Genomic DNA, 16,618 nt, shown 5'->3' with positions numbered 1-16,618 from the left:
AAGTCCGGCTTCGTTCCTGTTCCAGGCTGAGGCTCCTGGGATGGCATTTTCCTTAAAACCCACCGACTTAATCTTTATCTGAAAAAATTCTGCCTTTTTTTTTTTTTTGGTGGGGGAGGGTCGGGTTTATGGGTTAGAAACTGAAATTAAGGTCCGTTGTTATTTTTACATTCGATTTGTTTGTTTTGTAACTGTGATTATTTATCACAGTAACTTTATGTTTCCCTTTCCATCCTCTGACCCTGTCGCAAATGAATGCAACTGGCTTAGGCACAGGAAACAAGCAAAAGTGGACGTTCTTAAAATAAAACAAAAAGTGTGGGGAGGCCTCTTTTACTTTTTTAGGCGCCATTATTATGTTACAGTTTCCGGTTGGCCCAAGAACCTGAGGGCGTAAATAACAGCCTCAGCCTGGTATCCTGTGTCTTTGGGTGAAATGAAATGCAGGTTTGTTTTCCTTCCTTATATTAGACTTTATCATAAGCAGCTTAGGGTTGAAATGTGCGTTTTCTCTTCATATTCTATAAGTACCAGGCTACTTACAGTCCAAACTTTCCTTTTGAATGTATGTTTAAAAAGTTTTTTTAACATAGAAAATTAAATGTATGCTAAGATAGTTTCCTCCAGTTTTCAGTTATAAGGGGCTTAAAGGCTAATACATTTCTGTTGATAAATTATATCCTATATCTGCCAAGGACAAATTCTTGGGAGGAGAAGCTGGACCTCAGTTTGTTTGGTTCTTGAATACGTGAACCTGCTGATTTGCAGGCTGAGATAATTTAACTTTTCCTTCTACCGATGATGTATTTGGATACATCATCAATTGGTGTAGCGATGCCCAGTGGGGCCTTTGTCATTTAATCTTAAAAGACCAAACCTTTTCAGAAATACCAAGTTAATGTTCTTCTGCTTATGAGTGGCTGATATCCACACATTGAAAATGCCTAGTCTTCATTTTTCTCAGTTTTTCTTTCCCTTTTGTCATAAACAACCCGGGTGTTTATTTTTTTAAAAACAAATTTGTTTCGGTAGGAGTGATTGTTAAACTAAACGCCTTTATATCTTTAGCACTGTCGTCCAAGCAGTGAGCAGAATCGTAAGTGTTTGTCTTAAAGATGGGTTCTTGTCTAAAATAAAAATAAATGTTTTCTTGGGAAAAAGATGAACCAGGTTCTAGGGAATTGTGACTGGGGTAGCATTCAGAACGGAGGCTTTTTTGGGTTTATTATTTTCTGGTCCGGGGACGTCGATCTTAAGGCAGAACTTACTGAATGAATGAACCGCCTTCACCTCAGTGCTTACGTGGTTTTTACTGGGCTCTGGGCTCTAACGTGCGTCGAGGGACGTTCGCCCTTCCCCAGCCCGCCAGGCCCGGGACGCGGCGGGAAGGACAAGGCAGTGCCAGGCAGCCAGGAGGCCGCGGGCGCGCGTAGCTTTTGGCTGAAGCGGCGCTTGTCTGGGTATAGACTCCGCTGAAACGGGAAGGAGAGAACAGGGGCCCTTGTTTAAGGTGATCCGCTCCAGGCGGGATCACCAATGAAAGGAAGGCTTCTCCTGAGCGCTCAGCCTGGGCGGGATCCACACTGGCCCGGGCCCGGTCCTGCCTCTTTCCTCCTTGCCCAGCCCCCACCCGGCTCCTCCCTGTGCCCGGGTCACCCATGGTCGCTGCCTGGAATGCCCTTTCGGTTCCTCTTGTTCTGGCAAAGGCTAGCCTATCAAGTTCTGGCTCAGGATTACCTTCGTCCTCGGAGCCTTCCCTGTCTCCCTCTCGGTCCCCCCCATCCTGTTCCGACCACCCTGCAGGTTGCGAAGCTGCCGGTCCGTGGGCAGGTCACCTTCTCCGAGACCATCCCTTCGCCTGTGCAGCCTCCCACAGGGCAGCTGTGAGGAATCGGGGGAAGCCAGCAAGGGGCTGCCAGGGCCTCGCGCTGCGGGGGGAGGGAATGCGGGTGATTGCGTAACGGGTGCAATGTTTTATTCGGGGTGATGAAATGTTTTGGACATTCACAGCTAGTTGTACAACACCGTGAATGTAAGAAATGCCACTGAATTGTTCACTGTAAACTTGTTTTTTGTTATGTGAATTTCACCTCAATAAAACAAATATTGGTCCTATTACTCCTCTTGGATTGTTATACCTGTGGGTGGAAAGATCGGCGGATTTGTTGGTCCTAAACTTATCAGTTTAATTTCTTATTTTATTATCAAAGAAGTGAATGTAATTACATGTTATGCCTGGTCACATACCTCTGGTTTAGGGGGAGTATAGCTTTAGACGTACATCTTCTTCATATGTCGTCTTAGTCACGTGCAAGAGAAACTGTCTTGCAGTCTGTGTTTCCTGTAGGGCGCTAAGCAAATGTTTTGGATTCCCCGTCAGACACAAGTGTACGGAAATCAAACTCTGGGGAATTTCCTGAACGTAATAAAGGCGAAGATCTTGTCAGATGGACTCTCCTCCAGAAAACTCTAAAGTTTAAAAAAGCAGCTGCCCGAAATCCCCGGAGAGTGAGCAGGAGTGGGAGACCCTGGTGCAGAGTCCGCGCGCAGGAGGCCGATTGCTTGAAGCTCCGTTTTCACGGTTTTAGCTTCAGAGCAGCTGCAGTGAACCGTGTGTGGTGCCTGCCGGGTGGCAGGGGCTATAGTCTCGGGCGTGGACTGCTGGCTGGGCCACCTGTCAGGAGGGGAGGGGTTCCGGGAAGGAGAACGCTAGAGAGGGGACCCCAAGTCTTGGTTGGCCACAGCTCTGGTTGACTGAGCCATATGCTTGCTACAAATGAACAGATGCATAGACATGGAATCGATGCAATAGGACTGTATAGAATTGAAGAGCTGAAAAAAGTATTTGAAGAAATTCACTGGATAGAATTAATATTAGAATGGAGATGGCAGAAAAAAGAGCCAATGGATCTGAAGGTAGATTAATAGAAATGATCTATTTGAAGAGAGGACAAAATCTTGGAAAATAATTGGACGTCAGGGACCTGCTAAATGATAACATCTTTGGTATTATTTCAGGAGAGGAGACTCTCTGGATCTAATAGATAGAAAATCCCCAAACTTGATGAAATTTGATAATGTTACTGGTTCATAAATCTGAAGACAGGCTTATGCAAGTCATAGTTGAACCCTTGGAAGCAAAAAATACAGAGCACCGGAGATAGTAAAAAGTGCATAACCCTGGACACAGGCAATAGTGTGGAGAAGGCCTGGGGGCCGGGGGTGGGGCAGATTCCTGGTGGAGGGGATCAATGTGGGGGAAACAGGCGACATCTGTAATATTTTAACAATAAATTAAAAAAATACACAGTGCCCACTGGTGTGGCTCAGCAGTTGAGCATCAACCTAGGATCCAGGAGATTCTCGGCCGGGTCAGGGCACATGCCCCGGTTTCGGGCTCGATCCCCAGCAGGGGGCGTGCAGGAGGCAGCCGGTCAATGACTCATCACTGATGTTTCTCTCTCTCCCTCTCTCTTCCTCTCTCTGAAATCAATAAAGATATATTAAAAAAACACACAGAGCACATCTTGAAAGGAGAGAGAAAAGGGAAACATTATATCCAAACGTTACGTTCCAAGGTCTGACTTCTCATAGGCCTCTGTGGAGGCCAGAGAGCAAGAGTGACTAACATCCTGCAAGTACTGACGGAGAACGTAGTTGACAAAAATTCTACACGAACAAAAAATGCCCTTCAAGAATGAGGGCTCCTATGAAGACTTTTTGGGTGGGAGGCATCTAAGGATTTGTCTTTGGGGCATATGCACCGTGAGGGACGTAAAACGGAATTCCTCATGATGAAGAGAAGTGATGCTAAGCGGGTACCTGGACCCCCACAGGAGTAAAGAGCACTCAGAGCCGCAAGTAATTGCTCAATATGAAACCCTGTTTTGGAATTTTCCTATTTAAATTCTTTATAATAAATATGTCTGTTTAAAGCAAAACACACACAGACACGTATCTGCATTGCTTTGTGGGGTAATAGGATGTATGCCAAGAGCTGAAGTCTCTACCGAGTCAGCCGACCTGGTCCTTAGCAGGAGGGTGTGGTTGTCTTAAAGCCTCGTGGGGTTGAGGTGACATGTTTCCTTGTCACAGTTAAAGATGAACGTTTCTGTGATGAGGGACAGTGGCCTCTTGTGATCTCTCATTTGTATTAGCAAAATTACAATACCAGTGAATAGAACATAATCAGGCTATTTTAAATAACTTTATTCTTAAATTTAACAAGCTCTTATTAGAAATGCTTTGGTATCGATACAATAAAAATATGCTGGTTTTTACCCCCACTGAATCATGTCAAGTAACCGGAAAAGTTAAGTGTTCATTCTCCCAGCTTTTTTTGCAATTTATTTTTCAAATAATGACTACTGCTTATTCACATGGCTTAATATGGGTATAATTATAAATTTTTTGGATCGCAAAAAAATAGAAACAAAATATCCAGGAGAGAAAGTCGCAAACACTTCTTAGTTTCTTCTCAAAAGGATGTTTACGTAGATGGTACACCTCTCAGATGACTTTTTTCCCCAGCTTTGCCATTCTCATCCTTAAAGCTGCAAATTAAAGGGGAAAAAAAAGTTATAAAAAAAAGCCTTAGTTTTCACTCTAATGACCATTTCATAGAATGCAGGAAAGTTTGAAACATACCTCAGATGATTTTGTCCACCAGTGTGAGCATTGTTTTAGTAGCATAAAAAGATAGTAGAAATAATAAGCTATGATTAACTTAGGACAGAAGCAGGTTCAGAGCTAGAAGGAACCTATTTCTATAAAGATGGGAAAAATGAGAAGAGTGAACACAGCATATGTGACAGCCAACGAAATTCTTAAAGGACCTCTTTGACCTGTGCATCCTCGGGAATGGGGTAATTCAGTCCCATTTCTCACTGTCCCATTGCTTAAGGGGAAAAGAGTCCTATATTGTTAGAGTGTGCCAATTCCTTTCTCCACTCCTGTGGCAATAGGTGGAATGAATGTCAAGCAGAGGTGTGGGGCCAGAGCATGTAGGCCGTGGGAAGGCCCTGAGGTGCACAGCTAACCAACCCGGGCTATCACCTCTCCGTTTTATTTCTTTCCGTACTTCTCTGAACCCTACTTCCCTTCCCCATAGCAATTCAGATTCAAAGTCTTGGCTGGTTGGACTTGGTGGAGGAAAGCTTGCCTCTTTACTCCCAGCATCCCTTGGCTCCTAACGGTTGCCACAGGTTGGCAGTATTGGCAGCGATAGCATGCGAATCCCTGGCACTGAGTCCCCCACCTCTTCACCCTGAAATGCCTCTGACATCCCTAAGAGGGGAGAACAGAGCTAGAAGAGGTACAAGGACACGTTGGTGAGGGTACCAGAGAAAGCCAGCCGTCCAGTTGGTGGGGACAGTAGTGAAGCGCCTGTAAACACTCGCTGGGGCCCCTCACTGGTGGGAGGTCCAGCGCTGAGCTGTATCTTCCATCATGATCCTGCTGCGTTTACACCAGCAGGCAGACATAACCCCGTTCAAAGGTTTGAGTGAAAACTATGGTCTGTAGGGTCTCCAGCCTCCACCTTTGTCCATTTCTATTCCTCCTCTGTGCTCTTTTCCACATTAAAAACTGCTGGCTTTCATAGCTACATTCACACTAAGAGAAAAGCAACAGTCCCTCCTGGAAATGTTGGTATTTAGTAGGGGGGCTATTCCATAAATAAAGGGAGTGACTGAAGTAGTGAATTTTCAGGTACCAACAACAGCATTTTGGGGGGCTGGGAGGAGCAGCTCAGCCTACTCGGTGCTTGTGACGTCGAGGAGCATAGGGCTGTACAGTCTATGTCTGCGGATGCCCCCGAGGGCCTATGTCAATATGATCATGCTTCCTGAAAACCCCCCATCGAAACCTATCAGCTCCGTAACCCATGCGCTGAATCAGAAAACAACAACCTAAGACAATATGGTGATGGGAGGCAAGGAATTTGGAGCATTCTGTTTATAAGATGCTTGGACCGATAGTGAGGACCCTTGCATTGTTACTCGATCTGGAATATGTCTTCCTGTTTTCATTATTTCAGCTCAGTGCCGTGATTAGTGTTGTCTGGAAACATGAGTCACGTCCTGCCTTTTTCTATGAGGTCAATGTGTTGACGCGGTCGGGGAGGGGGGTCGGGGTGTTCAGGGGGAGCTAAGGCCCACATTAAAAAGCGGGAGGCTTTGGGGCGGGCTGTGTCCCAGCTCCCGACGGTGCACAGCAGGCTCCCCTCATTCTAAGTCTCCCATGCTGTTTTAAAAATGAATTTAAGGTACACAGTTTGCTCAGCAGGCAAAGCTCATTCTCTAAACGGAAAGGAACGTTCCGTTTTAGCAGGTTTCCACTGGGGGGGACACGCCACTGAGCTCGGATTTAGGAAGATGTCAGCGTTTAAACTACAGCCGGCGAGCCTTATTTACGCAAAAGATGGTGAGAGATCCGTCTCGTTGTATTACTGGGTTTATGGGGTGCGAGGAAGAAACCCTCCTAAATTACACAGGCACTGGTGCACTTCTGTGGAATCGCCAGGCCTGCTTGCTAGGCTAGCTGGGGCTCCATAGTTATTGCTTTTTAATGAGAATTCTTCTATTAGAGACATTTTAAATGACTGTCCCTTTCATATCTCCAGTGCCTGTATGTCTGGGTACGTTGACTATGTCTTCAGCAAAGCAACTACCGCTTTTATGATGGATTTTGTCAGATTCTTATTTCGTCTTTATAAGTGATGAGTAGAACACACTGTTCAAGTGCTAACGAGGAATCTAAAATCGAAGAGCTGCCACTTCTGTAGAAAAATAGCCGTGTTTTCCACTCAATACTAAGGAAGCTAGACAGCCATAAAACTTGACAGAGACTATAAGTGCAAATATATGGAAAATAGAAGAAATACGTTTGCTGAGTTAGGGAAGACTGTGCAAAATAAAATGTTGCAGATAATGCACGGCAGATAAATCGCCATCCTATTTTAAAATATAGAAAAATTAAGGAAATAAAGTTAATAAAACGACAAAAGTAGAAACAAGATAGGGCAACGTAATAAAATATCACACCGAAAATAAAGTTTGTTTCTGGTTCCTTCTCGCAAAAGTAAGGCAATTAGTTAGCTTAAGTGGGAAGCTGAAAGCACAGAGAGGCACACGCACGTGGCTGGGCGTGAGGCTCTGCAGGGAAAAGGCAAGATACTGATGATCCAGCTTCTTAGGGAGCGAAATACATTCACACGCAGGGCCGCACCCCGACTGCAGGTGAATTTCAAGTTGCTCACGTCAGTCAATGCGATATCCCAATAAGGCCACGGTTAAAAAAAAATTTTTCCTTGTCTTTCGAATTGACCGACTCACTCACGGTGACAATGGAATCAGGGTTAATAATAAATCTTAGTGTCTGTTAGTCTAGGGGCGGCCAGAAAAGCGGAGCGCGAGAGGGTTTGTTAACAACGCGGGGGCCCGGCTGTCACATGAGTAGACAGCACTTGCAGGCTCTGTCATTTTTATTACCTGTTAGGGACGGGTCCTCCGTGCCGTCCCCGGCCACCTGCGGGCCGCGGGGCGGGCGGCGGGCGGGGCTGCCCAGGCTCTCTTCTTGCTCCCTCAGGGACATGGAGTTCTTGTGTGGGCAGGGGTGGCGGGTGTTCTCGCGGGCGCTGGCCTCGGTCCTTGTCCTGGGAAGCGGCGTGGGTCTGGCCGTCGGGTGCGGGGAGGGCTTCCCGGCTTCTCTCTCCGCCTCCGCCTCCTCATCAATGACCACCAGCTCGGCGTGGATGACCCCGTCGTACCCCGCCAGGGGCCCCTTCTCGTAGTCGTCTGCCTGCTGGTACCCCATGAAAATCATGGTCACGGGTCCCGCGCCATCCGCGTCAGGAGGCAGGGAATGCATGATGTTGTATCTCACGTCTCCCTCGTCCTCGTCCTCGGGGCGGGCCGGAGAAGGGCCCCGGCCTCGGGGGCTGGGCCTCGCCTTCGGGGAGGGCGAGCGCTCCTCCCGCATCCCCTCCGAGCCCCCCCAAGGAGCCGGCGGCCTCTTGTGCGGGGTGTGGGGCGTCTCCTCTGCCTTCGGGGTGGTCGTGGATCGGGGGTGAGGGGTGGGCCGGGCGGGGCTGCCCCTGTCGTCCGAAAGCCCGTTGTCCACGTGGTGGACGGAGTCGTTCCTGTCGCTTCCCAGCCCGTTCGCTCTCGCCTTGATCCTGTCTTGGAAGTTTGGTCCGGGGACGGCGCGCTCTCTCTGCGGGGTGGCGGGCCTGCAGAACGGGTTGGCGTAGACGGGCTCGTGGTACTCCGTCGGGGACCGAGAGTTTCTCTCCGAAGCCTGTCTTAGGAGGTCCTCCACCTCCACGGGGGCCAGCCCGTCGGTGCCGTTGAGCGCCGGCCCGCGGTCAGAGCCCACCGCGTACACTGACTTCCTCCCGTCGTCGTAGACTTTTACCCCGGCGCCCGTGAAGTCGTCGGACGGCAGAGGGATGGAAGAGAGCACTGTGCTTTCTCCCGTCTTCAGGTCTCTCTCGACTTTAATTTCCATGGCGTACAAGGCTGGAGAGACAGATCCGAGCGCTGGTTTAGGGAACGTTCCCTCTGTCACTAGCCTGCCTGTTCACCCTTTCTCTCTACAGTACACCTGCCCCCTTGGTGGCTCTCACGGGGGAGGCCTGGGTCTTTGATTCCCGATTCTACTCACCAACTACCCAGCGACCCAGACCGTAGTGACACAGGCTTTCGTGGGAAATGAGTGAAACTGGGCAGGGCCGGAGGAGAGGGGGGATGGTTTCAAACAGCGAGGCTTTTCACTCGGGACCCAAAGACAGGTTCTTTCTAATTAATAAACCCAACGAGGCGGATTTCACTCATTTACGTGACTGGGGGCGGGGGGAGTCGGGCCTTCTCCCTCGTTAGGAAGGCTGTCACACTGCGCGTCACCGGAGGCGAAGGCCTAGCGCGGCCCACGCGTTTTCCTGAGCACCGTCCTTGCCGACAGGTGCAACCAGGGGGCGCCCCTAACGTTCTCAGGGGGGAGGCGGCTCCAGTGTCAAACTGGCACCGGAGCTGGGGCGAGCCTGGGCTCACAGGCCTCTCCTCCTGCCTGATGTCGCTTTTCATTTCCACGGCCGCCTTCAAGTAGAGAAAGGGCTGAAAACAGAGGGCTCTCAGCTGTCCCGAAGCCGGGGCTGCAGAGAGCCCGCGATGCGGGGAGCCGAGGGCTGTGTCACGCGGCCCAGGCAAGGCCCCCTCGGCTGGGATTTCAACCGGTATCGTCAAGCTAATAGGATCGTGGGCAAAATGACCGTGAGACGAGGGCCATGCTGGCTGCGTGTCCCCCACCTTCCCTTTGAGCCATCCCCCCGCTTCCTCTCTCCCTCCTCGCCCCAAGGCTCTTGGCCTTGGGCACCCCGCTAAAATCGGGGAGCCCTCGCCCCCACCCCCAGCGGCCCTGCTTCACTCTCTCTCAAGCACCGTCACCCCTCGTGTGATACGTGTCACTGCTTTTCCTAACGGTTCACTCACGGCTGCCTGGGGGTGAGGCCGAGCCGGGCAAACAGCGCGTTCGCCCCGTAGCTGCTGAGCGAGTGAGCGCGTGGCCGGTGCCCGGGGACACCGTGTGGCCCTTTCTGGTCTAAAAGGCGAAGGTCCCTCTCTGCCGCCACCTTAGCCTTGGTTTCCCCAGAGGCGCTGAGGTGTTGCTTTATGAAAATCAGCCCCCGAGGGGGTAAACAACGCCCCTGCCTAGGCTTCCCAAGGGGAATATTTTCATTTTCGTGGAGGACCCCAGTGACGTGAGAGAGCGTGTACTGGATGGAATAAGCCGGGAGAGGGATTTGGGGCAGGGGGCTCTGCTTTAAGAGCTGCCCGCTTCCTTCGGCCCCTGTCTTCTCTGTCCTGACCTCGTCTGCCAGGAAATGCAGTGCGTGGAGTGAGCACCGTGACCGGTTCCCTGCCTGCGGGGTGACCCACGCACCTCGTGGGGGACTGTAAGGGGGCCACTGCTTAGCCTGGGAGCAGGGTGTCACAGGGAGCTGCTGCTGTTTGACATTGTAAGATCTGAACCTGAGAGCCTGCCTTGGGAGACAGGTTCCCCGGGTACCTTTTCTACTGTGTTCATCCTCTTCTAGTCCGTCATTTCTTTCCTTCCTCAACCGGGAAGGTACGTAGGATTTTGGAAGGTCGGGGATATTAGCATAGATGTCTTCAATCGACTCTGGAAAATTAATATTAGTTCAAAGTACATCTACAGTATGTTTATAATCACGGAAAAGCTGCAGTGGGCTTATCAGCAAACGTCCCAAGGAGACGCCCATAAGAATGCTCAGAAACGTACCTCCCGACGGCGCTTCCCGTTCTGCCTTCACGGACTAGAAGAGAAAAGAAATCTGTGTGATGGATACAGTCGGCCGAGCGAACGCGGACGGCGGGCCCTCGGAGGACTGCGTCCCCTCTGGGGGACTCGCGCCGAGAGGGAACCGGGGCTTTAGGACCGGTCGAGGCTCACCCGTATGATGTCTTCCGTTGTCCTCTCGACGGATTTTAGTTTCTTCAGAATTGCCTCCTCGTTGGTCGAGATTCGCAGTTCAGCCCTTTCGAGGTCTTGGATCTCTTTTTCAAGTCTGGTAACAAAAAGATGTACTTTTTACTGCTTAAGACAGTGCTGGGCATTGCTCTCCAGCATCTCTCCCCCTTGCGTCAGCTTTCCTCGGGCTGCTGCGGGCAAGTGCCTGGGAGCATAGCCTCCCGCCCACCGTCACACTCGGTTTCTTTCTGTGGCACTTTCAACTTTTTAATTTTCCTTTTACCACCTTTCACGAATGTGAAAATAATTCCTAGCTTGTGGCTCTACGAAAACAGGCCAAACATTGGGCTAGATCTGACCCTGGGCGATAGTTTTCCATCTCCTGCGTGTGTGTAGACGTATATCTCTGTGTATGTGTCTCTACACACACGTGTATCTATATACATCCATATACACATGCACATGCACACGTTCATATTCATATGCGTGTATAGTTAAAAAGTATAGCATATGTATGTGTATGGGTATATATCTAAAACTCAAGTTGTTTTTATGTGGGAGCTTTTGGGGAGGCCGCTGGGGGTGGCTCTCTAACCTTCACATGCTTATCTCTCGGCAGACGGGGTAGAATTTCCCTAAGTGCCACCGTCCCCATCTTCGGAAGGTGTTACCTTTCCAAATGGGAATTGAGTTCTTGGGGATGCTGACTCAGTCTGGCGAGAACCAGGCGGCAGAGAAAGGGGACTGTCCTCCTGGGTGCCTCCGGGCCGCCAGGAGGGCCCCAAGGATGAGTGAGCCCCTCCCAGTGGTGGGCAGGTGTCAGGTGACAGTTTAGATCATCAGGGGACATGAGAAAGGATTCGTAGTGCTGTCCATTAATGCGATCTTCCTTCTCCTTGGCTATTTGCTGGGGAAAAGAGGGTTATTTTTGAGAGTTCCCCAGGTGAAAGCAGGTAGCTTTCATTTCGTGCTCTGGTCTAGTAATAACCCCCCTTTAGTCATCAGGAAATAATGTCCCCAAACCTCTCTCACTCATAACCAGACAATGTCCCCAGTCCAACTGCAGCGTGACATTTTTTTGTCCCAGAAAAAAGACAGAACATAAACGCGGGACGCGCCCAGAAGGGGTAACTTTGGAAGGCGGCCTTTCTGCTGCTCCAGGGTCCCCTTCTCTCTTTCCATTTTGGAGTTCAACAGGGGCCAGCACGGCCCGGCGGAGTTTGCCGTTAGGGGCCAAACAGACTGGAACTCAGACCAGTCCAGGAAAAATCCAAAAGCGTATGTCCTATGTCACGGCGACACCTGTCAGCCATCAGAGCCGCGGGTAACAGGTGCGGAGCGTCACCCTGTCCCAGGCACCCGCCTGCTCGGTCCTCGAGATGAGCCCACGAGCGCCGCTCTCCCGTTCGACGGATGAGCAACGCCAGGCCCCAGGGAGGGCACCGGAAAGCAGGGATTGAAATGCTGGGTGTGTGGGGGGGCGTCCACCCACATGTAAAAGTGCAGACTCATCACCTATAAAGCGAATATTTCTGTCTGCGCCTTATTTAGGGGGATTTTGTCAGACAAGGGATTTCCCTGCTTGGCGGCCCAGTCGCCTGGTCAGGGTTAGAGTCCAGGCTCTGTCCGTGTCCTTCCTGGGCTGCTGGGGCCTGGGTTTGATGGGCACCTCGAGCAGCCTCCTTTGGGGAGCCTGGGTTTCCTAAGCTGGGGCCGCTTTGCAGGAGGCTCTTTGTTTCAGCCGTGACTGTCGTTCCGAGTGGTGGACGCTTTAGGTGTGAAACGGGGAGCTGGCTGGTGCGATTTGCTATAATCATGCAGTTGGATGTAATCACCAGCGCTGTCTTTGAAATGGCGTTTATGGTGGTTCTGCTGCAGACTTTGAAAGGACTGACGCATTATTTGTGTCCTGGGAGCCCGAGCTCTCTCATTAGAACGAAGGCTCCACCCAGACGGGGCCCACGGCCGTCTCTGGGGTGGCCTGAGTCAGCGGGCATTAGACCCGGGCTGTGCCACTGCCCAGGTGCCTCTGAGAGCAGGTGATGGAATTGCTAAGGTGCCCCCCCCCCCAAGCTAGACAGAGAGGAGGCAGAGTCTTTGGGACCCACAGGCTCTCAGACGCGTTTGCCTCCAGCAGGTGCTGGACCCGGGAGGAGTGCTGAGCAGCGGTGACCCTGACCCTCCTCTGGGCTAAGGACCTGCTTTCCCTTCTTCCCCAGGAATCGTGGAGACCGGGGAGTGGCTGGTGGCTTACCTATGTTTTATAATTTTTTCTGTGAAGTTCCACTTTTTTCCCCCCTCCCAGCTCTACCCATGGAAATGGAAAGTGAGCCCATCCAAGCTGGCAGCTTGGCTTAGTTATTGAACCCCTCTCTCCAAGCCTTAGTTTTCTCGTTTGGGGGATAATAGTATTCACAGAGGGTTTTCTTGAGGAGACAGATGAGGTCATGTTTGTAAGCCTCTGGCACAGGGTGTGACAAAAAAGGTATTTCTCAATAATGACTGGCTGTCCCTTCGCTTCCCAGCCTGCTCGGGAGGGCGGGCCGGCTCTGAAAGCCCCAGGGAGGGAGAAAACCTACCCGCCATCTGGGGATTGGATCTCCAATTAAAAAAATAAATTTAATAAAAGTTTATTTATTTTAGAGAGAGAGGAGGGGGGGAGAGAGAGAAAGATGGAAATATGGATCTGCTGTTCCACTTATGGATACTCTCATTGGTGATTCTTGTATGTGCCCTGACCGGGGATCGAACCCACAGCCTTGGTGTATGGGGATGAAGCTCCAATGATTTTCCATTTTAATATCAGTGATTTTAGAACAAGCAGGTGCTAACATAGTTCAGGGACTCGCTGTCCTTGAAAACCCTGTTCTAGACAGAAAACCAAAGCCTCACCCCAGCATTGTCAAAAATTTTTAATGTTTATGGGGCTGGTGTTTGTTTCATAAATGTTATTTACTTGATAAATGAAAAATATGTTAGCCTGTGTTGACAACCCTCCCCCCACCCATTTCTCCAGTTCTCCTCACTAACAGAAGTCCCTGGGTTTCCTGTGTCCCCCCGGCTACCCTGCCACGGACTACATTTCCCAGCCCCCTTGCATTTAAATGGTGCCATGTGACTAAAGTCTGGCTAATGGAGTATTAGCAGAAGTGACCTCTGCAGTTTTCAGGTCATATCCTTAAAATAGAGCTGTTTGTGCTCCATTTATCTTCCCTTCCTAGGCTGGAATTTGGAGGTGGTGGCGGGGAGCTATCGGGGACCCTACGGCCAAGGGCATCGCCTGGGAGGGGCACAGTGACAGGACAGACGAGACTCTGTCTCACTTATCTCCCGTGACGAGGCCGCCCGCGTCCCCTTGGATGACTCCCAGCCAGGACTGTCATGTGTGGGACAGGAGTGAACCTTTCTCATCTTGTTCAGGCCACTGCTGTCCTGGAGTCTCGTAAAACATCAAACCAGCATCCCAACTACTGCCTAACCTCTTGGGGATGAACCTCAGTGTGACCGATTTTATGAGCTTTTTCATCATTTCCCCCCCACTGGTTTGCAGAATTACTCATTGGGATCTTGCATTTTTGGGTAGTTAGCCAGTAAAAACAGGAGAAAAAAAAAAATCAGCCTTTGTTCCTGGTGGGCAGAGAATTTACAAGTCTCTAAGTGGCCTGTCCAATCCCACATGGTTTGTGTTGACATGAGCTAGTTCATATGGATGGCTTTTATTGAGCACTTACTACACGACAGGCACATTTTATTCACCAGCTGAGATCAAATTTCAGAAAAGACAAAAAGAATACTTCTCCGCATGGATGAAGCGCGAGAATCGCCTTACAGCCAGCCCTTGCCAAAGGCACGTGTGTAGCAATAACACAGAAGATCGGACCCAGGGCGCACATGGCCACCTGCGCGGGCGAGTGGCCGGAGACGCAAAGGGCACGTGCGAACAGCCAGCGCCAGGTTCGCCCTGAGCCAGACCCGCTGCGCCTACCCCTGAACACAGGAGCAGGACAGAAAACACAGCGGCCTCAGGGTGGCCAGAAGCAGACCCCCGTCCACCGATGACACTGAACAAGCGAGTGGGCTCTGACCACCGGCAACAGAGCAGGTGTTAGAAAAGCTGAATAATTCACAGTGACACGGGAGGAGCTTCCGCACGGGGACTCTCGTCACCACATGCAATGCTGTGGACATTAGTAATTGCCTCATGGGCAGGTCATGTCGTCATGACTGGAAAGTGTTGCAGGCAGGTAATGCCAGGAAAGAATGATTTAAGGGAAAAGCAAACCCTCGTAATCGGAACAATATTTTGTGAGTGAAGGGTTTCCTTGGCCATGACAATGCGGGCGCCCAACTGGTTTGCAGGGACTCGGGTACTTTCAGGTGCAAGGGACAAACAATTTTCAAACAGATGCAAGTAGACGCACACCCTGGAGGTTGGCGTGACGCGGCGACTCGGTCGCTTAGGGGCCTCTCACGCGCTCTGGCAGGCGGAGGCTGGGTGTGTGGCTTTTAATTAGGGCCTGCAGAGAACCGCGGAGGACATGCCCCACACTTAATAGAGCTAAATGGTTGTAATGATCATTCAGGTTGCCCTCTGTGGAGGTGACTTGAGTTTCCCAAGTGACCTTCAAGCACTGTCATAGCCAGGACATGGCAAGCTGACTCCAGATGCTCTTATCCTTGAATTTGGAAAGCTTTTTAAAAAAATAAGTTGTGCCCTGCCGGGCATGGCTCAGCAGTTGAGCATTGACCTCAGATCCAGGAGATCGTGGTTCGATTCCCGGTCAGGGCACGTGCCTGGGTTGCAGGCTCGATCCCCAGTGGGGGGCGTGCAGGAGGCAGCCGATCAGTGACTCTCATCATTGATGTTTCTCTCTCTCCCTCTCCCTTCCTCTCTCTGAAATCAATAAAGACATATTTAAAAACTAATAAGTCGTAGGGGAAAAATATTTTTAGTGAATAAACTACTTGTAATCATATAAAGAAACGATGAAACATATTCAGGGACGCCTCTGGCCATTGACTCTCTATCGGACATAATTACCAGCTTTGTGCCTTATAACCCTTCGCATTTTTCTCCGACAGGGTTACAGAGCAGCCACTGTGTTCTCTCCTTTCCACCCCCTTCATCTGTGCTTGGCTTCCAGTGTCAATTGTTCACATTGGACACCAAGAACAGGACTCTATTATTTGAAGACCAAGTCCAAACCTAATGTAACAGCGATAACCCACAAGGGCCGCTTGGCCCCGGGGGGTCTAAATGAACTGGGAGACGTTTGCCTCCTGGTAGACGAGATGCATGGCCAGGGCGGTGTGGACGTCTTCTGAGCTGGTGGATGGGGCCACTGACTCTCCTGGGGAATGAGCCAGCCTGCGCCCTCCTTCCACACAACAGGTCTCTGCCCTTGAACTCACTTTTTTTTTTTTTTAATGTTTTTATTGATTTCAGAGAGAGAAAGGGAGAGGGTGGGAGAGAGAGAAACATCAATGATGAACGAGAGTCACTGATCGGCTGCCTCCTGCCCGCCCCCTACTGGGGATCCAGCCAGAAACCTGGGCGGGTGCCCTGACCGGGAATCGAACCAGCGACCTCTTGGCGCACAAGGCGATGCTCAACCGCTGAGCCACAGCAAACCAACTCAAGCTATTTCTACTGGCATGCAGGTGAGGTTGGCAGGTGCGGGCAAGAGAGATTGCTGGGCGGCAGGGATAATGGAATGGAAGGTGCGGTGCTCGAACGTGTCATCAACAATTGCCCCCAAGCCAGGGGCATCCCCTGCCTTGTGACTTTGCCCTTGACTCAGATAGTTGGGTGATTATTCTTTGTTTTAATTTTATAAAGAATTTCAAGACTTTTCTTTTTAGTTCATTAATGTTTAAGCCACTGTCTAGTCTATATCTACCTGGTCCCCTTAAACCGGTGGTGTTTTCAAGTCCATCCATCCATCCGTCCGTCCGTCCATCATCTACTTTTTTCATTCATTCATTTATTAAGCTGTGTAGTCACATATCCCACTGTGTGGTAGGCACCGTATTAGGCATTTTTGGGGGGTGTCACTGGTGGATGGGTTTCTTCCCCCTTTTTCCTGGAAGTTTGGTTTACTTAGCTCCTTCCGTTGAATTAAAAAAGCTC

The 16,618-nt window shown here is 50.4% G+C and overlaps 1 protein-coding gene across 1 annotated transcript in view; it reads right to left on the bottom strand.

Moving 5' to 3' along the window:
• Positions 1–4,194: 4,194 nt before the first annotated feature.
• PALMD (palmdelphin) overlaps positions 4,195–16,618 on the bottom strand; it is a 34,090-nt gene continuing 21,666 nt past the window's right edge. The window contains exons 4-8 of the mRNA XM_087828272.1: positions 10,471–10,585; positions 10,300–10,333; positions 10,066–10,179; positions 7,491–8,519; positions 4,195–4,553 (exon numbers count right to left, since the gene is read on the bottom strand). Of these exons, the coding sequence (XP_087684398.1) occupies positions 4,510–4,553; positions 7,491–8,519; positions 10,066–10,179; positions 10,300–10,333; positions 10,471–10,585 (1,336 nt within the window). The 3' untranslated portion in view covers positions 4,195–4,509. The remainder of the gene's footprint in view (positions 4,554–7,490; positions 8,520–10,065; positions 10,180–10,299; positions 10,334–10,470; positions 10,586–16,618) is intronic.

This window comes from Miniopterus natalensis, chromosome 19 (assembly GCF_054644295.1).
Source record: "Miniopterus natalensis isolate mMinNat1 chromosome 19, mMinNat1.hap1, whole genome shotgun sequence".
NCBI lineage: Eukaryota > Metazoa > Chordata > Mammalia > Chiroptera > Miniopteridae > Miniopterus > Miniopterus natalensis.
The sequence above is the reverse complement of the archived record's forward strand: the minus strand, read 5'-3'. Positions and strand labels throughout refer to the sequence as shown.